Source organism: Myiozetetes cayanensis, unplaced genomic scaffold (assembly GCF_022539395.1).
Source record: "Myiozetetes cayanensis isolate MyiCay16 unplaced genomic scaffold, myiCay2020 scf3, whole genome shotgun sequence".
Lineage (NCBI taxonomy): Eukaryota > Metazoa > Chordata > Aves > Passeriformes > Tyrannidae > Myiozetetes > Myiozetetes cayanensis.
In genome coordinates, this window is record NW_026087521.1 from 35,330,948 (window position 1) to 35,355,478 (window position 24,531).

At 38.8% G+C, this 24,531-nt stretch overlaps 1 protein-coding gene across 2 annotated transcripts in view; it reads left to right on the forward strand.

The window, feature by feature from the left end:
• The first annotated feature begins 12,634 nt into the window (after positions 1 to 12,634).
• Positions 12,635 to 24,531, forward strand: part of RAB3IP (RAB3A interacting protein) — a 31,693-nt gene continuing 19,796 nt past the window's right edge. For both annotated transcript variants that reach the window (XM_050324711.1, XM_050324712.1), the window contains exons 1-3: positions 12,635 to 12,745; positions 20,773 to 21,048; positions 21,250 to 21,511. In XM_050324711.1, the coding sequence (XP_050180668.1) occupies positions 20,798 to 21,048; positions 21,250 to 21,511 (513 nt within the window). In that variant the 5' untranslated portion in view covers positions 12,635 to 12,745; positions 20,773 to 20,797. The remainder of the gene's footprint in view (positions 12,746 to 20,772; positions 21,049 to 21,249; positions 21,512 to 24,531) is intronic.

Below are 24,531 nucleotides of genomic sequence, written 5' to 3' on the forward strand. Positions count from 1 at the left end.
ATCTCCCCACTAATATGACATTTATAATGGAAATCTCCAGTGGGACTAACTGCATGTATGGACTTGGATTTTGAAAAGGTGTCTGATAATGTGAGGACTTACAGCCCAGCAGGAACCTAGACCCTCAGTGTAACACAGTGCCATGATGAGAGGATGAAGTTAGCCAAATACAGGATGAAGTAAAACATAAATCGCTAACTGTGGGGCCAACCAAATGTCGGAACTGGATAGACACCCTGTTGTTCAAGGTCTTTAAGCTGAAAGCAGATAGTTGGACAGAAGATGACCTTCAGAAAGAATTCACAGAGCTGAGACATACAGGGTTGGGTCTGAGGGCTCTGCTTGTCTCCCTTGGTATCTGGGCATCTGTTAAACTTTTGTGTGGCCTCTTCTGTTGTGCGTCATGGAGGGAACAAGATTGCTTGCAGGACCCTCACAGCATCTGCAGTTCTGCAGGCAGGCAGTGCCTAGTGTCAAAAACACAATCCTCAGTTTCTGCATATGGCGTTCAGGAAGGATTCATTCCTGCCAGGCATCCCAGTGACTGGAAGTGCCAGAAACTGGTCAGTAGCTAAGCTGGACAAAATGAGTCCATCTCCTCTACAGAAGCAAATCCTGTTTTGCAAGGCCTAGTGGGTGGGTTTTGGCCACAAATGCAGAGCTGTAATGATAATAGGATTCAGGATTAAGAATATTCCTCCCTGCACTGGACTGGGAGATGAGAGTTTTATCCTTGAAGCGCAATTTGTCTGCTTGATTCAAGCAACCATATTTTACTTAATCACATCCCAGACATCTCTCTTAGCGCTTAACTCAATGCCATTGGTTCTGAATAGAAACTCTTCCCATTAACTTGGGAGGCACTGGATGCCACTGCTTTTTCTTTCTGCCTCTGAAATGAGGCAAACAAAAGTGGAACTGTAAGAGCAGTTTCAGGCTTTGGTGCCTTGGCTTCCTTGCTCTGCCTTGCCTTAGTGCACTGTGTTTTAGTTTCCTGCTAAGCAAATGCTTTATTTAACATGTAGTATTAGGTTCATATAAAGACTTCAGGATAATACAATTCAATGTTCAAAAATACGCATTAGGTCAGCTAAGGTGATTAGAGAATGCTTTGGACTGTACAAAAAGATATGGACTATTAAGGATAGAATTCTGGAGAATTCTGTTGTCTGGAAACAACTACAACCCCTTGGGTACAGCCTCCCCATGCAATGGGATGTTTTGGTGTAAAGCCTTGTGCTGAGCCTGGCTCTTGCATGGTGGTCCCAAGCCCTTAGTTCATGGACAGCATGTCTACTGAGAGTCCTTCCAACATCACCTTACTTATGGCCACAGGAACTTAAAAAGCTAAAACTGAGATGAACTGGAAGAGCAAAGCATAATGACGCCCCCAGCACATTCCTTTCCTGAGCACTGTTTTGGCCAGGGCAGAAGAAGGACAGAGCACATTAGGTCAGATACCACAGACACCAGTGTTATGAAAACCATTCCGATTAATTGTGTTGCCCTTAACTTCATTAGCAGATGTAGGGCCAGGTTGGTATGGATTTATGAGTTTTGGGGACACAGTACAAGTTATGCCCATTTGCTGCCTGTAGAAACCTCGACTCGTATCTATGATATTGCTTTTCCTTTTGCTCAGTGCTTATGCCCTCTCTGAACTTTTCTCAACCACAGGCTGAAATGTGAGTTATATATTACTCCTCCACTTCTGCTAAGATCATCAGAAGACTTTAGGCAAAAACACCTAAAAATATAAGTGCGTGTGTCCCCCATTAATATTGAGCCCAACTGTAAATGGGATTTTTGTCTAGCTGAGAGTTTCAGGATGCATTAGAATTCAGAGGGAAACCACAGTAAAAAAATAACAGCCATCAGTGTTCTCTAACTGACCATGAAAGGCACATTACAGAATGTATAAATAAACAGTCCCTCTACACAGACCTACTCCTTGCCATTGTATCACCTTTTTTCTTGGTGCATGGCATAGGAGAAAAAGTGAGTGAGAGAGATTTGAGTCAAGCCAACTGTAAAAACATATTAAGCTCACACTATATCCACTGACCTGCTATCTTGATTCGGCAATCCAAGCCCAAAAGTAAATCCTGGACCCTTCCTCTTTCTCAGACGTCCCAAACAAAGTCCCCTTCAGATCTGCGATAGTCACCTTGCTCTTCCCTTAACCTGAAGCAAGGGGTTGCTGCTGCCGAGCCCCAGGAGGAGTGGACTGACAAGAACAGGGGTTAAAATGTCTTTCCACTTCTGGAAGTCTGTTTTTGCCAAGTACTCTGTCCTGTCAGTTACAGAGGGAACAAACGCAAGCAGCAGCAGCAGCAGCAGCTGCTGATCTTGCTTTTTTCTAGTCTATAATTATAACGCCACTTGCCATCAGAAGGACCTCTTTCATTTGAATAAAGAATCTTGCAATGGTTTGGCTGACACATACAGTTTTTTGCGCTTTATTTTCCTCAAAATGGGATGGACAAGAAGGGAGCATTTTGTTGTGAAACTTCTCTTGAAAAGTATGATCTCTCTAAACTAGCTCTGTGAAGACACATCAGTGAATAGCACTGACTAACTATATCTAAACAGGAAGACCGAAGACAACCCCAGCAAACCTGAGTTTTTGCAGCCCCAGCTACACCTTGGAGCAGACCTTTTGCTGCATTGCTGCCCTGCTGATTTGAATTGGGAAATCAGGACTCTGGAGTATGCTGTAGAAATCACCCATCCCTCAAAACAGGTGGAGTTGCTGATACCAAAAGTCTCGGTGAGCCTAATCAAACTGATAAATTTCAGCATGTGAAAACCTTTCTGAAACTGGAGAATCTGCATAGGACTTCTTTCCCCCTTCTCCTTTGCAAAATGAGATGAACTCTGTCTTTTATGGCCCATGGCATTAAGAGTGAGCTGTAAAAGATGATAGGCTGTGAAAGCCCAGGAGATGTCATATAATGTTGTCATAAATCTCTACAGAGAATGAAATAATGTGACTGTGAAGTAAATAAAAAAAATTGCAGGGGGAGAGAGTAAGTAAGATTTATGGATTTAATACATTTTATGATGAAAGGTTTTTCTCCCTGCCTTAGTCCCACTAAGCTATTTGAGACCATTTATTTAATTAAAACTCTCTCAGAAAGAAGTTGCTGCCATTGTTTGACTTTCTTCTTATTGATAATGGCTGAAGGAAGACACTTTGATGTCAAAGCAGGCGAGACATTAGACTGTGGCATGTGTGTGTCAGGCAGTGGCCTGTGGCAAAAGATGACAAATCATTTTAGCATTCAGTGACTTGGCATGAAGAAACATACTGCCTGATCCTATTACAGAGACTGCCCTCTGCAAGGAAAACTAACAACAGGGATATTTTAAGGTCATTGGTAAAATAATTACTTAGACCTAAAACATTTTTCTTCACTGAGTATAATCATTTGCTGGTCTCACTGAGCAGTAAATAATAGCACCTCTGTGTGTTTGTGGGGATCAGGTGTTTTTCCTGGCGGCTCTTCAGTTTTCCTGCAGATTGGAGTGGCTGAGATTGTTCTACTGGCTCTGAACTGTTTTGCAGAAGACACGAGATTTAGAGCTCCTGTGTTTTCAGAGGCAGAAATAAACACAGGTTTCCAGCTGTGTAGCTCCAATGTGACTAGTTCTATAGGAAGTAATCCTTTTTCTATAACTAAGGTGACCCTAACTCTTTGTTGGATATTTCCTGAAGACAGGTGATGTTTTTATTTCTCTTCCTCTATTTCCACCCTCCCACAGATAAGCATACTTGAATGGTGTAAAGCCCTTTCTAACAGTGGCTGCTGTGTGATTTACTGCACCCTCTTACTTGTCTGGGCACATCCTTTCCTGGATAATGATGTTCCCATTTTAGGGGACATTTGTCCAGTCCCCATAGATTACCTAGGTCCACCTGAATATGGAAGGAGAGTAACAGTTTATAACTGCTATAGCAAAGTTCCCAGTTCCCTTACTACCTTTTCTAGCTGATTCTTGTATCTGTGTTAGCATGACTCACTGGAGACTTTTACTCTAAATTTTAAGGTAGTAAGTTTTGATGCAGCTCTTCAGTTTAGCTTTGAACTGATATTTTGAATCCACAGCATTAACAACACTTTGTTGGTAGCCTCCAAAAGCTCATTTATTACAGAACAAGTGTGAAAGTTTTTTGGTCCATATAGGACTAGTTACAGAGTTCTGCAAAAATCCATTTTTTTTTAAATATTAGAAGCTTCTTTCTGCTTTAGAGACAGAGGATAAAGACATGGACTTGTGAGAAAGGAAATAGTAGTGAAAGCTTTTCCCAGTCTCTGTCACAAGTCTCAGCTAGAGCTAAGGATTGAGAAACTGTTGGTTAATGATAGTCTCACTCCTTTATTTCTGGATGATGTTGACATGTACAATTGTAGTGATCCCCTAGCATTTTAATACACTACTTAGTGAAGATGCATCTTCAAAAAAAGGGTGCCAGCTGATTAACTGTCTAATAGGCAGCTGATGTATACTACAAAATAGAGGAAATGAGATATATTTTTGAAAGGAAAATAAAGAAAAATTTCTGTAAGAATCTGTCTTTTTATTGCCTATCCTGTGTGACTATTTCTACCATAAGGAATAAGGATAACTATGACCATTTATTTGATTTTTTAAACATAACTGAGTCCACTGCAGCAAATGAAGTTTTATAGTAAATTCTTACAATCTCAGAGTAATAAGCAAAGACCTGCAAACTGTTGCTGGAACTTCAGAACTTTTTATATAATAAACCACTAATTATTTTTGCCTTCATATACAAGAACTTATGTTGCAAATATTTGAGATCATTTAAAAGCTATATGCAATCTTACTATGAACAACAAATTCAAATGAAGATGTCTTCAAGCCATGATAAGTAAGTTATATTTTGTTAAAGTATTCACACCTTTGCTGTCACGTGTACTTATCTTTAGCACATGTCACATTGCAGGCAGCATGCAGGAATTTTGTTTGTATACAGTGTTCACAAAAGGTTACCAAAAGAGGATGGATTTGCAAACTACGTAACACAGTGTTCCCCATTTGTAATGAATACCTTAGTTTTGTTGCTGCTTCTCCTTTCTCTGACCTTGTTCTGATGGACTTCCTTAGCAAATGTTGCATCATCATGAAATAGGAGAAAAAGATGTTCTTTTGTTCTCCAAGTGAATAAGGTAGACAAGAATTTGAGAGGTTTCATCTATAAAAATAGTTTTCAGAAGTTCTTTTCTATATGCAATTCTACTAATGTTCATTGATAATACTGTATTTTGCATTAATTTTCTCTTTATATACTTTGAACATATACAAATCACAGAGAAACAAAACTATTTTGGCACTGTGTAACTAGACAGGTTTCCACTACCATCATCCGTGGATGTTTAACAAGACAGCTCAGTGCAACAGATAATAGAAATCCATAAAATAAAAGTTATTTAGTTTAATAATGCTTCCTGCTTCTCTTTCCTCTTGATTTTTGAACCTGTTTATACTGGACGATTTCTGGAAGCAACACTAATTCATATTGTGTGCTAGTGAAGCTTCAAGCAAACACTTCAGTATCTGTAATAACAACACATAATGCCAATGTCCAAAGAAATGCCACAATAACTAGGCTAAAATGTGGTCTGAACAACATGAAAGAATTTTCTTATTGAAATGAAGTGAATAATTAAAGTGCTGGGAAGAGAACAGTATTAAAGGAGCTGCTGTCAGATTTTCTCAAATGAGAATATATTGAGTTTTGCTACACTTTTCTACTTACTGTCACTTGCTGCTGTAATTCTTGTCTTAAATAAATCAGTAAATTAACATAAAATGTCCTCTGCCCATAGAATGAATGTGTAGAGAGCTGCTGTGTTATCTTACAGTCTTTTTCATGAGAGAAATTGCAATAATTAGAAGTTAATCTAGTGGGAGAGATACCACTGTACTTAGCATCACTCAATGTGGGTTATGGAAATACTCTTTAAAGGAGGCTCTCTTTTATCTCCCGCAGTCACATGGTAGAATACTTGAGAGGATTACCAACGAAGGCATCTGCAGGATAAAGCCTGCTGTCCCGACAGATCAATTCTCTGAGTAGTGTAAAACTGTGATCGGAAACACTTAGTTTTGTAACTTTCCTGTCACGAAATAAACATCATTTGTTTTGCGGTAGTGCTGAGTTTGGTATTAGAAATATTATTATTGTGACTGTTATCAGCCTCAATGCTCCTTTTATTGCCAGAAGGCACAGACACATAAAAGCAACTAATGTCATGTCAGGGAACTTATCAGACAGAAGATGAGATCAACAAAGCATCCAGGAATGAGGTGTCCAGGAACTGGGCTCAAAAGCCAGTGCCTGGATTGACTGGGACAGCTTTCTCTTGACTTAAGACCAACATCTCCAAAAGTGCTCGTTATCATGTTCATATGAAATGGTCTGGGTGGGTTATTTAATATATGCTAACAGCTTAAGTGAAAGCTAAATGGTAAAACGGCAATCACAGAAGGAGAGGCCATTGATTTTGTGCTATGGATTGGCTTTTTTGAAGTCAGTGTCATTCTACTTTGCAAGATGATCAAGGTTTCAAAACTTCTTGCACAGTGTCAAGCATTAGATATTAGATAATTTACCTACGTAAAAATACAGTTGATTGCACAGCTATTTGCATAATCATCCTTTTGTACATGCAGGATGCTGCAAAACTGTAATTTCTATTCTTTTTAATGAAGAAGTTATGTTAACAAAATTGTTGTGGACTTTGAAGGATATTGATGGTTTATGGTCTGTGAATTACAATATGCAACTTTTCACTTAGAAAAAATGTTTAAACAGCGTGTAAAGTCTCATTGTTCTCCCAGACACAAGGTTCAATCTGTGAGCCAAGAGCAGATGAAAAAAACCCTGTGCTCGCTGTGTTGCTGCTTGTACATGGCCCAGTACGTGGTCCAGAACACACACAATTGTTGTAGCTGGGGAGTTTGTCCTTCATTCTCCCCTGGGCAAATCCATGCTTTGACTGTTTTAGTGAGGTGATGGAAAATGTTTCCAGACACGGTGAGTGTGGGAGAACATTTCCAGTCAAGGTAACACAGATGTATATGATAGTGCAGACTAGACTTATGGGAGGCCTATCACTTTTAAGGTCACTTTGGAACATGTAACAGTAATCCCTCTCTTTTGTGCCACTGGAACTGCTCTGGTTTCAATACTACTTCAGCATTTTTTACCATCTACACAACAGAGTAAAGGATTCAGATTACTTTTCAGAAATTACTCTCTGCTGTGCTGAACTTGCAGAGCCTTGCCATCATGAGTGTGCCAAGCTGGAGAAAACAGAAGGAGATAAGGAGAAGAAAAAGCCATTCTAAACTGGAAAGCATTCCTACGCCCAGTGGGGTGATGTCCATATCAACTAAGTAATGCTGGACAGAAGGTAAATAAACAGTATTTCTATCACACAGGGAAATGGTTGATACCTGTAAAAACTTTACCATAAGATAAGTTTCCCCTCACAGAGCAGAACACAGCAATAACTGGCAGCTTTGTCTGAAGTATGATTTTGAATCTCTGCATCACTGAGCAAAAATAAACAAAAATCAGCCCACTAAAGCCCCTTCTTCCATTTTCATAGCTACTTTAGTCTGAAAGAATGAAGACCTTTCAAAATTTCATTATTTAAACTTGGTCATGTGACCACATGAATTTTGTTTAGAGACAGATAAATTAAGGTACAGGGAGGGTATCCAGGTCCAAAACCAACTTGTAAATAAAACATAGGATTCCTGAATTCTCATCCAATGCTTGTCATTGCTTTTATTTGCACTATTTGGTGGAGGTGGTTTTGTGTCTCATCAACTAAAAGAATTCTTGAGTTTTAACTGCAATATATCAGGGCTACAAAGTTTGTTTGGATTTTGGAGAGTTAATTTTCAAGTGAAAATGTATTTTGTAATTTTATTTTCTGATTTCTGAGTTCAGGTTTGGCATCTCTGTTGTCTTCCAGCTAGGGATGAACATGTACTATTTTTAACCACACTCTGGATCTGTCCCTGGCTTGCTTCTAAAGATAAATGAAACCACATGTCAGTCCTTACATAAGTTGGTAAGGCCATTTCAGTTTTTAAGTTTCTTCTACTTAGTATGGTTACATTTATAAGCACCTTCAAAAAACTTATGGGCATTATTTATTTCATATTCAACAGCAGAATCTATCTGGTTGGGTAGCTTGTTTCCAGAATCAGTCTCATGGTCAAAGAGGACAATTGTAAACGAATATGCTTTAAAAGGAAATTTCTTATTAATCCTTGTCATTTAATAGTTAATGATACTTTATTAATTTGTATCTTCCCTGATGAGGCTGTGCTCTGTGTATTCATACAAGTGTGTTGTTGTTTTGTTTTTTTTTTAAATCAGTAAAGAATGTGCCATTCTTTTCATATTGTGTTAACGAGTTCTGCAGGCTGTGTATAGATATATGCTGTGTATAAATGGAATTTATTTCACAAGTTTATATTTTTTTGTATTCAAGCCTTGACTTTCAGTTAATGAATACAGGGCTTTAATTTTAGACATCATTTTAAGTTCTTATTTCTGACATTTATTTGATGCATTGACAACAGAGGTGATAACACTGATAACAGAGGTGAAGACTATGAAGCGGTTTGAGGATTTGATGTTGTAATAGATTTGTTGCATGATTTGAGCACATCATTTGAAGACAAATAGGAAACAATCAACATATCTACAGATGGAGTTTGGTAAGGCTTTTGAAATTCCCTCCTATGACATCTCATAAGAAAGGGAGGGATACACTGTCCGGCATAAACTGCTACAAAGACTTGGTTTTAGATGGCCAATTGTTAAAGAAGGGCACCTCAGCTCAGAGGTTCCTTCTGGTTCTGATAACATGCAATATTTTGACTAATGACTTGGCTTATGGAATAGAGAGTGCACTTTTCAAATCTGCAAGATGTGAAGGGCCGTAAACATTTTTTTCCATAACAAGATTAAAATTCAGTAAGAATCAATGGACGTAGAAGAAAGCTCACAAGTGAAGTCATAAGCTGGAAAAGGACTGGTTAAGCAGAATTCTGTTGTCTTAAGAGAAAAAACAAGGGATCTTTGCTGCGATATATAAGCAGCTGTGTGATATCCTAAAGCCAATGCTGGAGTGTTGTGTCCGGAATTGTGCACTGTTCTGATGCAGACCCACAGGAAGAAACACAGAGAGAATAATAAAAACAACGGGAGGTCTAAAGAACATCATCTATGAGGAAAGATTAAAATAACTGTGTTTATTTTTTGAGAAAATGGAGGGGATGCTATCAAATACCCTGAAGATGGTTGCCTCAAGTATCCACTGAGATAAGCTCATCACCTCTTTTTCTACACTACAGCAAAGGATATTAGATTAGACTTTGAAAAATATTTCTAACTCCAAGGCTAGTTCAGCCCTGGAATGCACTGCTTAGAGAGGCTGTGCTGTCTTCCACCACTGGAAGTTTTGAGAAGGAGCTTCAGGAACAGTTAATATCCATCCTGCTTGTTTTCTTTTATCTGGGGACTTTTTTAGTGGGTAGATTTGAAGAAAAACACGGACCTCACTGTGAAACACCTTTGTCTTTTGCATTTTTAACTCCCTGAAACGGGTTTCTTCGGTTCAGTGGACTGTAACTATTAGGAAAGGAAACCACCACATTTGAAGATACAATCCCTCAGACAGATGGTTCAAATGCAGCAGAAGACATGGACAGACAGAGATGCAGTTCAGGGGAACTCTGTGCAGTGCAAGAACTGTTTCCAGTGATGTTGGTCATGTCTTGCACCAGTATGACTGGAGAGAAGCTACAGAAGTGAGATTGTCAGTTATAAGTATGTAGATTGCCGTGGCCAAGTCTGTGCCAAGATACCTATTCAGCAGTCTAGCTAGCTGGAGAATTTCTGATTTGGGGCAGTTAACCACACTAAGAAGTTCAAAATAAACAGATGAACTGATTTAACAAACTGAGTGAATGGATTTGACAGGAGCAGCAAATACTAGCATTCACTAGAAATAACTCCGTTTCAGCAAAGTCCATCCTCCAGATTTTGTACATTGGACAGTTTTTTCGAATGGTCCTGTTATATTACATCTACTTAATCGGAGCTGGCACCCATGGCATATGTTATTCCACCAAAGCTGCAAACTGTATATCACTTTTCTACTGACAACAGTGACTTTGCCCATTTAGAGCAATAGTGATGTGTGGTTTTATTTCTGCAAAGGACTTCCAGTTTTCCTGATTGCCAGGGACCCAAGGGCACTAAATGGTCTCAGTTGCTAGGATCAGCCTCATCTGGGGGCAGATCAACCTCCCTCAGTGGCAAGGACTCCAGGGCTACATTTAAGCTCATACCCAGGCCACCAGGATTTGCCTGTACTTGTCTTGTGTGAGCCTGTCTTGGTTGATCCCTCCTCCTTGGATGAGCCTCAGACCTACATTACAGGTGTAGGTCTACACTTCTACAAATCTGACTTGATTTGACATGTTACTTTCTGTGATGGTCACTAGGTATATGCCAAAGCTTGTTGCTATTGCCACCCTAGCCCTTCTCTTGACTGTGCCCTCACTAGTGGGAGTTACCCTTGCCTCAGGTAACTCCAGGCATCTCAGTTTATGATGCCTGGAGGAGTAACCCTGCCCTGATAATGATGTGCAAGGGCTGGATAAAAATAGAGTATTTAAATATCTTTTTCTTCTCTCCCCCACTCTCCCCCAAATGCTACTTCTCTAATTAACAACTCCAAATTTAATTCAATTTATTTACATTTTTAATGTAAATTTACATGTAAATTATGTTTTCTTGGTTTGTTGCTGACTGACTTTTTAGAGTATTACACAGAGCAAAATAAAGGAGTACTTGACAAAATAAATCTGTTGGTGATTTATTTTAGCACAGTCAAATGTCTTTGGAACTATATTGCTTTTATTTCTTGAAATGTAAGATGTCTAATCTGGTTAAAACAGCAGATTGTCATGCCAAGCACAGTCATTGTACAGGATTAAGAACTATAGGATTACAGATACTAATTATAGACTCTTGTTGGTTTACTATGTCTTAATAGGTTGTTTTCAGCTTCTGATTCCACTTGTCACGTCCCTTTTGCAATCATGTTTTTAATGAACTTTGATGCACCTAATTTGTTAAACCTGTATTCTGATAGCATTGCCTGGCTTCTATTACTTGTCAATATCAGCAAATTAAATAATTGAAAGGTTCAAGCTCCTACAACCAAACGTCACTTCTCTATGAGGCTTTTCATGACAAACTTTCAATTATAACTGCTATTTGAATATTCTGCTTCTTGCACTGCTTGGTTTCTCGTTTTTCAGATAGCTTCCAGAAAAGCTATAAATGATTATTTTCTGTAGCCAGTTTTTCTGCCTGAGCCCCCTTGTAGTCAGTGTAGATTTACATACTGAAAAGTAATTTAGAAGATAATACTATTTATATGAGGAATGGCATTGGTACATTTGCCTTTTGACATCTTCTTTGTCATATTATTTTGCTTTCAATGAACTTCTTGCTTGATGGGGAATGGGCCACAGAGAGCATTATTCATCTGCAGCTACGTCCTGCAGGACTGGCCAAACAGGATTCTTTCACGTTCAGTGGAAAGCTGTCAAGATAATTAAAGTTTCAATTATTGACTGGAATGCGGCCTCGAGTCCTTAACTGATGAATGGGATAAGATCTTGTTTACATTAGTTTTTTGCTAAAGTCCCTCACAATGCAGCACAGGGTTCAGTTCAGCTGCACTAACAGCAGGAATGTGTGTTGTCCACCTAATACTGCTGTCACTTGAAGCATATTTTTTGGCACTGTAATGAGACCAGTGGTAAAATGGAGTCTTATTTATAGAAGCTTTATAACATTTTGCCTATTACCTTTAAAGACATAGGACACACAAAACAGTACAGACTGAGACTTCAAAAGGAAAAAATGTGAAGGCTGCACATTAACCTCTGAAAAGCTGGAAAATTGCACTAAGTACCATGCTTGTGTCAGGGTGGCAGTAATGATGGCTTAAGGCAAGCCAAGATGAGAGGTTGTAGTAATAGCTCTTTATCAGACAAACTATTAGAACTCAAAAAGCACCTCTTTTTAACAGGTGAGTCCTTTTTAGCTCTATATGGCCTGATTCCAGAAATTTTGTGTGTAGAGTTTAGTCTCAGAACCTGATCTGGAGCAGTGCATGCCCTATGAATGAAAACTGCTGGATAATCATCCGGCATGTCTTTCATTTTCTCATTTTTAATTGTGCAATCCCGTGCCTCTGTTACCGCACGCCATTAAACACAGAATTATTAACTTCCTTGTGTTGCCTTCGCGGCAACAAAACACTCGGACTTTTAACAGCGCTGTCCTCGCCTGCCCTTGACCAGACGAGACGTTCCAACCCTCCCTTCCCGGCGATGAGTGGCTCGCCCGCCGTAACCCGGGGGATTCTCCCTGCCCTGCCCTGCCCTGCCCTGCCCTGCCCTGCCCCGCTCCCCTCACGGAGCTCACACCGCCCGCTTCCCCCCCGGCCGCCAGGGGGCGGTGTGGGGGCCGTGTACACCTGCCCCCCTGCCCGGCTGCGGGCGGTGCGCACGCGGTGCGCAGACGTGGCCCCGCCCCGCGGCTCGGCTGAGGGGACGCGGCGCGGCGGTGGCGGCCGCTCCTCTCCTCTCCTCTCCCGGGGCTCGGCAGGTACGTGCGGGGGGGCTGCGCGGCCGCCCCTCCGGCAACGGGGACCGGCTGCCCGGGGCGCGGCTTCCCGCTAGCGCCGCCGCACCTGCCGGGCCGCGTCGGCGGCAGCCGTGCCCGCGCGGGCGGAGCCGGCGCCGCCGGGGAGCGCTGCCCCTTGCCGGGGCGCCGTGAGCGGGCTCTGGCGGGCTTTGGGGGCTGTGGGTCCCCACCTGGGACAAGGCGTGGGGACAGGGGGCGGCCCGGGCCGTGCCGCCGTGTCCGTCTGCGGCGGGAGAGCTCTCCCGGCTCCGTCGACGTTTGCGTGGGCGCCGAAGGGGCAGCGTAGGGCAGGGATGCGCTTGGCTCCGAGTCCAGCCGCGGCCCAAGGCAGAGCTGGGCAGAAGCAGCTCCCAGGGATCGCCCCGGGAAGTGCCGGGCACACCTGCGTCGGGAGAGCCGGCGGCGGACAAAGGGCCGTCGCACGCCCGGGGCCGGCGCGTCGGAGCTGCCGCTCTCCTGCCCCGGCACTGCGGGCGGCGGGGGCCGGGAGGGACTGGAATGAGGAGAGTCTGAGCTGGGGCTGAAGGCTGGCACCTCTGCTCACAGTCCTCTCGGCCGGCGGCGCGGCCGGTGCGGTCCAGGTGGGAGCGCCGAGAGAGGCAGAGTGGGGAGGGAAGGGCCGGGCAGGGCCCCTCGGGGGCTTCGCAGATTTCAGCCCCCTCGAGAGGTGCCGGAGCAACGTGGGTAGAGACCGGAGGGCGTTCTGCGGTGTGTGACAGTGGAGCTGCGCTCGCCTGCAGCGCTTCTGGTTGCTTTATAGTCTGTCGAGCAATATTGAGGGTCATAGCTGGTCGCCGATAAGTGGTTTTGTAAGCACAGGTAGTTAAGTAGCAGATCTCAGCCTTCATTTCTAATGTAGCTACTTTAGAGAGTAAGGGTCAGAAAGTAAATTATCGTTACAAGTTGATTTCAGGTGATGAGCTGTGTGGAAATTGGTGCCCCCGAAGTGCTGATGCTCCACTAATTTCCTGAGAGTCGCAGGGCTCTGGAAGCAGGAGAACACTGAGTGGCCAAAGCCTTAATGATGCCCTCGGCGTTCGTCTTGCTGACAGAAAGCAACACTATTTTCATCAGTTTGAGAGTGTTAACTTTTTTGTTTTCAGATAGCATATTAAGTTTTATGTTGCTTGTTTTTTTCTCTGTGTTCATTTGTAAACATGTTCTTAGCCTCAAAAACAATGATCTGGACAGATGAAATAATTAATCTTCCACAGACTTCCTGTAACTGTGAAATTATCAGCTTCTCTTTTGAAGCAGATGTAAGGTGGTTCAGACTAGAACATGTATTGGCAGCTACCATCTGTTCAAATATTTGTATTCTTCACTATAGGACACAACCTGAAATCATATTGCTTTAACATTTTTACTGTTGTTTTTATTATAGATCTATTTAGTGAGTTCTGGGAAGGGTTAAAGTTAGGCCTTCTGTATTTGTGTCTTGGAAGTCATTCATCTGTTGTGCTTGGTTAATGTTACCTAGTGACCAAAGAAGGATAAATAATTTACTATTCTCATTATGCTTTTAATAAATAACAAATGGGAGTGCACCTCAGAGCTGTGACTGGAATATCTATGTTGTTACACTGTATTTTAAAAGGGAAATTTTTTCTGGAGAAGAGTCACAATAAGCCTTTTGGTTATAGACTTGCAGCTTTCTTCATAGATTTTATTGACTTGATTTAAAAATTCACATAAAATACCAATGAGCTCATTGCTTGGTGTTCCTCTTAGGTTTATGGATTTTCCCAGAAAAGAAACACGTACTTTGGATTCTTATTTTTAAGACCCTTTTTACTGTGGCACTTAAAATATGGTCTTACTGAAACTTGACTGTTAAGATTTGTATTAGAGATTTTATTGCTCTTAATAATATGCTAACCATTTTTTCATGAATTAAGAAAATACTTCTTAAATTGCATTTACAGGATACAACATCATGAAAATAATCATAATTTTTACTTAAGTTTAGTTACTGAATATTTTCAGTGTTAAAATGAAAATCAGTGTTTAGGTCCAAGTCTTGGCAAGAATGACACTACAGTCACTGTGGTCAGGCTTAAACCTGAGATGAGATTGTGAAGTTGTTTCCAAGATAAGGCTCTGCCTTAAAAAGAACAGTGTCTGCAAAGAGAATCATATTTTCAGTTTAATTAACTTGGTGTAGAAAGTCTTTGTGAACAGAACAGCATTCTTTGAATGTTAGTTTATAATAAAAGTTTGCAGTATTCTACTTTGCAAAGCACTGACTCTTCTCTGTAGTAAGAGGTGTACTATCAACTAGACTCTAAACCATGTTTATTTATAAGTTTCACAAGCACTTCATAAATGTAGGTCATTGAATCTTGTATGCTGCTTGTTTCTGTAAGACAGACACTTGTTGTCTGCACCTGTATTTTTCTAGTTGAAGATAAATCTATAATGAAGTTTTAAAGATATTTTTAGTCATCAGTTCATCAAATCAAAAATCCCTTTAACTTTACAAAATCTTGCTATCAAGTGGACTATGTGGGTTTTTTTTTTAAACAGTGTGAAATAGTGTTTTGAATGCCTAGCATGAGAGTAAAGAATAGGAAAAAGACCCACATCGTAGCATTATACGACAACACTGGAGGAAATGCTGCAGAAAAATATTCTCACATTGAACCAAGTGTAGTTTTACTAGCTGTTAAATTCTGTAGATTTACCTAACTTAAAATTTGCCTTCTATTTACCATCTTGCCTAATTTGTCAGGTTGGTAAATAGGTGGTGTAATGTCACTTGTAAATAAAAGTAGAATATATAAAGACTGGATGGAGTGGTTCACTGTTTTCTTTTCTCTCGTATCTTACCAGTTCAGAAAAAAAAGTATTGTGTATTTTGGAAGCAGAAAGTTCTGTCATAATTGCGAAATTGTAAGGGTGGGAATTACTTTTTGCAAACCTTGAGGGAATTCCTGTGCCAAATCCTGAATTGTGTTCGTGCAATCAATTGACATCAGTAATGGTATTTAAACTTGCTTTAATTCTGTGGCTGAGCTTAATTATAAAGCAGTTTAGGAAAAAAAAAAATCTAACAAACTTCTTTGTCCTGTGCCTACATCTGATGAGTATTTGATGATACTGGATAGATGTAATTGAATTGGTTTTGAACTTGAAATTAATGCCCATATAGGCCTTATAACAATTTTAATTTTAAACTGCCTGTTTGCATCTGATAGGTACAAAGTAACTGTACTTAATTGAACTGCTTCTTTAAAAGGTAGTCATTAGTCCACTACTGTAATTCCCTACTGAGTTCTTTAGAGCTTAAAACATATTGCATTCCAGAGTCTATAATGCCAAATATTTCAAAATATTTTTTTCTGAACCCACTGAGAAGAATGCAGACCCAGTGGTGGGCTAATGCCAGTCAGTTTGAGAAACTGCTACAAAAAATCCACTTTCCTGACCCTTCCCAAACCAACAGAAGCAGACATAGGAGTCTAACAAATGAAGTCTTTGGAACTATTACTTTTTGAAAGGTCTGCTGCATGGAGATTAAATCACTGTAGCTAATAGGCACCTTTTTTGGTAAATGCCTGCTACAATTTACTCTTCATCAAAATGTTTAGAAACATTAACTTTTTCCATACAGGATTTTTTTTTAACTTGAGCAGGTAGCCATTCTGTTCTGATGGTACATTCTACCATCAAAACTAAAAATGAGATTTCTGATGCTTGAAATGTTTGGTGTTGGTGTTTCTTTTAAATAGACTATAACAGTTACAAGATTGTTCAGGGTTGTTGTCTTCAAGATGTCTCATATTTAAAAGCAATCTGTGAAAGACAAACTCCAGAGTTTGCAGTAAGTGGTTTTCAACAATTTTTTCTTATTTTTTAAAAGGAAACAAACCACAACAAATTACTGCTTTTAGGGAGCTTTTTAGTATTTAGTTATTGGGTGGTTTGATTCAGTCAAGTAGCTAAACCCCTCTTAGAGTAATAATAGAAAAATTAGATTAAGCATTTTGTTTTCACTGCTGTTGAAAATGTTTATGGTTCTTGATTCCTGTTAGAAGCTATAGGAAGTGTTAAGCTGACTGTTGATAAATTGATTTCTGTGTAGTACGTTTTAATTTACTATTAGATAAAATAACAGATTTGAGAATAGTTTCCTCATGAAGTTACCTGGTTAGTCAGCAGTGGAGGTAATAAAAAGCTACAACATTTTGACAGCTTCCACCAAATTTGCATTATTTCCAGATTAAAGAATAAGGAAATTAATTTATTTTATTGTTTCATCCTGATTTATTACAGTATTTTATTTTTTTATGTGATCCAAATTATAATATCAACAAAAATAATCATGTGTTTGGTAGGCACTAATGCAATTCCAAGCTTTCACCTCATATTAATGTGATAGAAAAAATATTAAGAAAATTCATTATTTTATTTAATAAGTGGTCTGCCCTGAAACGTCAGAATATCAGCTTTTGTTCACAGTAGCACAGAACTACTACTAAAGAGTGCTGTGTCAACACTGTGGTTTCTTTTTACACACTGTCAGCTTGGCTCCCAGTAAAGCTTTCCACTTATATTCGCTTCGTGTTCCTTCACAACAAGGCTGTTCATCGCTGCCTTAGTCAAAAATACAAATCCCCACCTCACAAAGTCTTAAGGAAGCCTCTAATCTTTAATGACACTGAAATTTAATGTGCTTTTTCTCCCCTTCTTTGGCTTACCATAACTTTGAAGAATTCTTTTCCCAAAAGAGAGCTTTTATTTTTAGAACCACTTGGCTTTTTGCATGTATGTTTGGTTTCATTAAGGTGTAATGTGTCTTCAGCTGGTGCCTTGGTAACAGCCTAATGGTGTTGGTGAGCCTTGACACGGAGATATTTGATATGGGCTCCTTTGTCTTGTCTGGGTGGTGTACACGGCTTCTGCCTGCTCACTGACTAGTGAGAAGCAATGCTAGGAAAGAAGAAATTTGTGAGTGGAAAGTATTTTACATAAACGGTTTGCTTATGAGGGACTTTGTTTTCAGCTCTTCCAGGAATAACTTTTATAGCTTTTTTACTTATTATATCAGACAGAGCTTGTTTTTTGATAGCTGCGAAGTTATGCGTGGATTTAATTACTTATAAATCTCTTGCCTGGTTAGGGTGAGATAGATCTTTAATGTATAAGCAGAGCGATAGTCTTGTGAATAAAATTCCATAATCTCTTTAGTTTGGGCTTTTTTTTTTCCCCCTGTTAAAAATACTGCAGGATATTTTGCTTATCGTAAATTGATGTGATGGTCTAGAGGGACGGTTAGAAATGCATTTGAAAATAAGCAGTCTTCCAAATGTTTTTTCTCTGTGTGAACCAGCATGACCTCCCACGCTTCATAATTTAGCTGAGTTTGTGTCTGTTATCACAAATATATGGAATGGTGCATCTTTTAGCCTGTTGCTTACTCAATGTACTTCAAGTATTTGCTCCAAACAGATAGCCCTAAGTTTTGTACAGAAATAGTGAAATACATGAAAAACCAACAAATAAACTTTTCCTGAGCCTTTTTTTTTTTTTTTTTTTTTAACTTGGACAAAGGCTAAGTAGTGTTTTCTAAGAAACAGTTTTTGGAAAAAGAACTTTTATAGCAAAGTTCAGCCCAACAGGATGTGCAACTGAAAACAATCAGTGGTGCTAGTGATGTGAAATTCTGTGGTACCTCTATTGAATATCAAGGGAGATTGTGAGTTTTCAGGGCAACTAGGAATGTGTCTTTCAAACTTGAAATAGAAACTAGTCAACAGAGTGGAATATGTGGCAGAAGAGATGTTCCTGTTTTGCTCTCAACCGGGTCTCAATCTTTACTTCTGTTGTGTGGATTTGGGTACACTTTTCCAGGTGCTGTAGATTTAGAAAAGGCAAGGCATCCATCCAGGCAACCTTTCCACATCCCTATTCAGAAGCCTCTGTCCTTTGTTAATGGTGAGGACTGAAATCCAAAGAATCAGGAATTGGAAGTGACATTTTGGTGTTGTTGCTGGTATAGTGGTGTTGGGTACAGCTTAACTGATGGTCAAAAAAGAGCAAGGTTGTAGAAACATAGAAAGGGAATATCTTTGTGTAGATGTGAAGCTGACTTGGAGACCTGCAAGATGGATATTTTTCAGCTGGGATGATGAACTATAAAGAGCTGTTCCTGTAACTTTTATTTTTTCAAGATGACAGTATTTTAGCTTATTAAATGTAAAATAATGGCATGTAGTAGTTGTACTATTCTTGAAATTTAACTTTGAAAAATGTCCTGTAACTCTGTCAGTCCCTTCATTTTAATTTGTTGACTCAACATCATGTAGAGCATGTGATTATAATGCTTCTAATAGTTAAGAAGAACTATAATGAAAACAAACAGCAATATTTGCCAAAGTTACTTAAAAGTAAGCTTTTCGTCTCTGTGTTATGGTAGAAAAACTCCAAAGCGCAAAACTGTGACAATGTTTTTATGTGTAAATCATGTTTTTACAGCCGGTCCTGGTAGTTCAGAATAAAACAAATCTCTGCATAAAATTTTCTGCAGAAAAAACCCCTGACCTAAAATGTCCCTGTTTATTCATGTAAGGTCCTTTTTGTCCCTTAAGTCTGGGCAGTTTCCTAGAGGGGTCCTGATGTTTGTTTGTTTGTTTTTTCCTGGGAGGAATTAACAGAGAGAAAAATTAATAACATATTCTTGCTATCTGAACAATTGAATTTCTTCCACATATGCCTGCCAGTGTGGTAAAATTACTTGTTTAGCACTGGTAAATACACACCACAGTCGTTGAGATTCAGAACAGTTTTGAATGGTGTTCTTTGAGATTAAGATGACTAGAAAGTATTAATGTAACTAAAACACTACTTCATTTGTAATTCGGGGATTCCATTTGTGGTGTTTTCTCTGTGTTTTATGAAGTAGCTCATGAACTGAATGTACACGTAAGTTGATGTTATAGTGTCTTCATGGTTATGGCCATCATCTTTCTAGATCTTCTCCCTGCCTTGTGTTTTCACTTGTAAGATCCAAACAACTTTATCTGTAAAATGCAATGTATTATTTTGTATTTGATGCACAGTTCTTTTTTTGCATGTTCAGTACCTTTTTGAAACCTGAATTTTCTCTCTTCTGTATTTCAGTAACATGGAAAATGTTTTGGGGTTTTTTTGCAGTGAACAAGCACTGCTTCACAAATTTCTCTATACTACTCCCAACTTAAGTTTTGAATTATGCAAAGACTTTTGTAATCTCTGATAAACTGCTGGAAAATAGGGCTTGTAATATCCATGTGCTGTAGTTGTTTTTTGTTGATCTTATGAAAAGCATATGTAATTAAAAAATAAATTGAAAGATATTGTCAGTTAAATTGCCAATTCATAGTACTTTTTTGCCTATAATATGTTTTTGAGATGATACTTATTCATATTTGTCATGATCACTTGATTATGTGATGTATTACATATACATCATCATACTTCATGAGAAGTCTTATTGGCAAAGCCTGTCATTTCAGTGAACTGTTACAAGATCAGATGAGTAATTTAACCAAAACTACTATGGACTGTAATTTATTTAAAGGTTCACTGATTTCTGTCCTAGATTATTTGCTTCACTGAGATTAAAAATGGAAACTTAAGGTTTAAATTTTTTTTCTTCACTGATTCCCAGGTCTCCCCCGCTTTCATGAATGAAATACATTTGGTTTGATATAAAGCAGCTCTAGGCTATATTAAAGATTACTTTGTTTTATGGTGTAGAATGTGTTCTTGATTTTATCATCCCATTTAGATGCAGTCTGCTTTTAGATCGACAGTGCAGTATGTGGAAAAAAAACATTTTTGGTGTTTGAAGTTCGTACTTAGCAAGAACAGTCCACAGTTTCCCTTCTATTATGAAGTGTTCTGAACTTATTTGAGTGTTTTTTTTTTTTTTTTAATTCAAATAGCTGTCAGATATAATTAAGTATTTCCTGTTTGCATTCTGATAATGTGATTCTTTCATTCAGGGTTTCATATGATGAGGCTTTTATTATGGCCAGTGACCCCTTGGAAGGCTTTCATGAAGTGAACCTCGCTTCGCCTACTACACCAGATCTTCTTGGAGTAAATGAACCAGGGACTCAGGAACAAACTACCTCACCCAGTGTCATCTACCGACCACATCCTTCTGTTGTGTCCTCCACGCCAATCCAACCCAATGCATTAAGTGTTTCTGACCTCCCCACACAACCTGTTTATTCATCTCCCAGACAACTGAATTGTGGAGAAGTATCAGGTGTCAGGTAAATTCCATGTCTCTTTTTATTTAAATTGCTGATGTTTGTTGCATATAAGCTGTTTGCTTTACTAAAGATAAAATTCTGAGATTACTTACAATTATTAAATTGTGCCCATAATTATACATTCAACACCACTACTGCCATTTCTAAAATATTTATTCTTATTCTATTATATAAATAAAAAATATATTGCTCTCTTTACAGCATCAATGTTACCGACGCAGTACTTTGTTCTACCTCTGGACCCCAGAGCGGGTCATTCAATCACAATAATGCCAGGAAGGAGAGCAATAACGTAGAGAGAGAGTTTTTGCAGGGTGCTACAGTAGCAGATGTTGCTGAAGGAAACGAAGATATTTTTGGGTTGAGTACAGACAGTTTATCTCACTTACGGAGCCCATCGGTACTGGAAGTAAGAGAAAAGGGCTATGAACGATTGAAAGAAGAACTTGCAAAAGCTCAGAGGGTAAGGTTCGTTGTCTTTTCCTCCCGCTTTTTCTCTCTTCAAAGGTTTCTAATATTGCAGAATGATAGGTGGGCCGGAAGGTGCACTTGGAGGCTACTCATTTCTTACAGATTTATTATGATGTAATTATTTATGTAAGTTTTCTTAATGTGTGCAGTGCTGATGACTTAGAATTATTCCTTGATAATAATTGTTTTTCTAGTGCTACTGCTGTTACTTAACCATGGAAGCTTTTCCTGCAATATCATATTAAACACACTTTCTCTTTGAAATGTAGATCGTTCCTTCATTCTGACATTTGAGAACAGGAGTAATTTTCTGTCATTCTGTTGTTAGTGAATCATTATTCACTAACTGATTATATACCTTGTGAGTCTTCTTTCTCCTAAAGTGTAAAAGTTAGCAGTTTACTGGCATTTATAGATGCTTTAGAAACAGGGATGTTTCAGAGGGGAATGCCTGCATAGGAAAGAAGCAATAAGGATGTCACTGGTGTTCTTTAGAGTACTGTTACACCACACTTCAAATTGAATATGGATACCTTTGAAGACACTGTGGCTCAATTCATTAATATTTGTAAAGCGCTTTGTCTTGTTTGGATGGATAGTGCTATATAAATGCAAAACCATTATTTATCACTTTAACATTCCTCTGTTCTTAAACTTTTAAGTAGATTTTGTGCTGTTTGTGCCATTTGTATCTGTGCCCTTTTCTCCCTCTGAGTGATTCCATTCTTGCTTAGATTTTAGCTCATTTTATCTTGTGTTTGAACTTGTTTTCCTCTGTTACTTCATCTCGTTGGATGCAGTCATCATTTCTGTCATAGTTGCTTTTGCCCTTGTTAATGTGAATCTTAAATACGTGTTCTGACATCACTTCTTCTGTTGATTGTTTTATTGCTGAGTAGTGGCTTCCTTTGCTAATGTGTGTGTCGGTTAGCTTTTGACCACTGAAAGAAAACATTAACATGAGCTAAGTTTGAGGACCTTGCATGTGAATATATAATCCTAGCAGTTAAACTTGGAACCTTAGAAAGTAAGAACAAATTAATGTTTAAACTTTAGAAAAGTTCTTCTAGCTCCTTACAGTATATCAAATTACAGCTCACGTACTTGAAAACCATAACTCAGACCTGCTGCTATTACCTTGGAGTTATCTGAAAATCCTATTCCAGTGTATTCCACTTTGTCTCTTAGAGATTGAAATGTTTCCAATTTCACTCTGAAATTTGCTGAAGCTGTTCTGAAGGAAATGGCCTGAAGGCTGCTAGGACATAGAAACTGCATGTTAGGTATTTTCAAACTCTTTGGGTGGTCTTAACAAAAGCAATTCAGCACTAACTTGAGACTGTTGATGTCCAAGTTCTTGCTAATTCTCAGCTCCTTATGGGATTCTTAACAGTGTTATACTGAGTGGGTAACTTCTATATTTTGTCTGCTTGTCTTTCTAAACTTGCACTGTTTCAGAACTGCACAATCACAGCAGGAGTCTGTACAGGCTGTACAACAATAAACCCTATCCCTTCTATCTACTGTATATCTATATATACTGTATATCTATCTATACAATATATCTACTTTCTTCCCCCTCCTGTATGAGGACTAGTTTTTTCTATCCCTAATTCATCTCTAGTTTCTTTCTTCCAAAAGTCACGGCTGTTCACATAGTACAGTGCCTCACCCTGTGATAGTCATGTGTCATGAAATCTTTAAACTTTTATTTTGAAGTATATTCACTTTCATCGATGAGTACTCAGTTCAAAACCTATAGGGATGTAATTAATAGGTAGTGTCTCTGCGTAGCTGATTGTCTTTTGCTTAATGGCTTTAAATTCTCTGTAATTCTCCATGCTGTTTATTAGAAACAGAAAGAAAAATGAGAATTACAATTTGCACTTGAATTTTGTTGAGCTCATTAAGCCTGGAAACTGTACAGGCTACAGATTTCCCAGGAGTGAGCAAAGTAAATGCAAATTTGCTATTTTGCAATTTTCATTTGTTCTGAATTTTCTACCCTAACTTTATGTGATTGTAATATACATCAAAGATTGGTTTTAAATTGTTTCAGTTGTGATCAGAAAGGGAACTAGAAAGGAAATGGAAATTTTGAAGATTTTTTTCATGTCTCTTGTTGGAATTTTTTCTTAATGTGCTCTCTTTTTTTTTTTTACTAGATAATGTATGTATGGTGTGTAATTGTTAGACATTTAAATACGGTTCCTGAATAAATTATTCAGGAATAGAATAAATATTCATTTTCTTTTCTGCTTTGTGCGTAGTTTGTATTTCATAAAACTACAGAACTTTTAAAAATAAACAGCATTGCTAACAAAATTGTTAATTTAAAAAGTCTTTCAGAAATTTATTTCTTGATGAGAGAGAACTTTTACTACTTCAATCTAGATCAGTTGCAACATCAGTTCATGTCATAGGATTGGGAGAAGGGTTGTGTCAGAGGTAAGAGCAGGGCATTGTTCTGTACTAGTGGAACATATAGTAGTTTACATAATTTTGCCTGTGAAATTCTCAATTAAAACAATGTAGATATTTTCAATCTCTGAGACAATTCAATTTTTTTTTGCTTATTTTCTCACTGAAGTCTTAATTTCTGGCCATGATCTGAAAGTAGAACTAAGTAGTCTTTGCTTTAAGATGATTTGGACCTTTGTCCTTGTTTCATTGCCCTTTTAAAGAGCATCAGGAAAATTGAGAAGCTATCAAAAGGCTTAGTGATTCAATGCCTGTGACTTTATCTCCTCATGTCTCTATGCATTTGCATTTTTTCTGCCATGTTTGCATTGAGCCATGTCCCTGTGGTTACTGAAGGTAGGTCAACCACATGTAAATAGCCTCGGAGAGAACAGGGATGGTATTTTGGTATATGGTATTTCTTGATGTACAGACTTAGTAGAGTCCTAGCAAAGGAATACCTTTTGCTTTTCATCTGGCTTAACCAGCCTGTTACATGCATTTTGGACAGCTTGCTTGTAGTTTTTGTAGCAGTTTGTAATCATGTTTTCT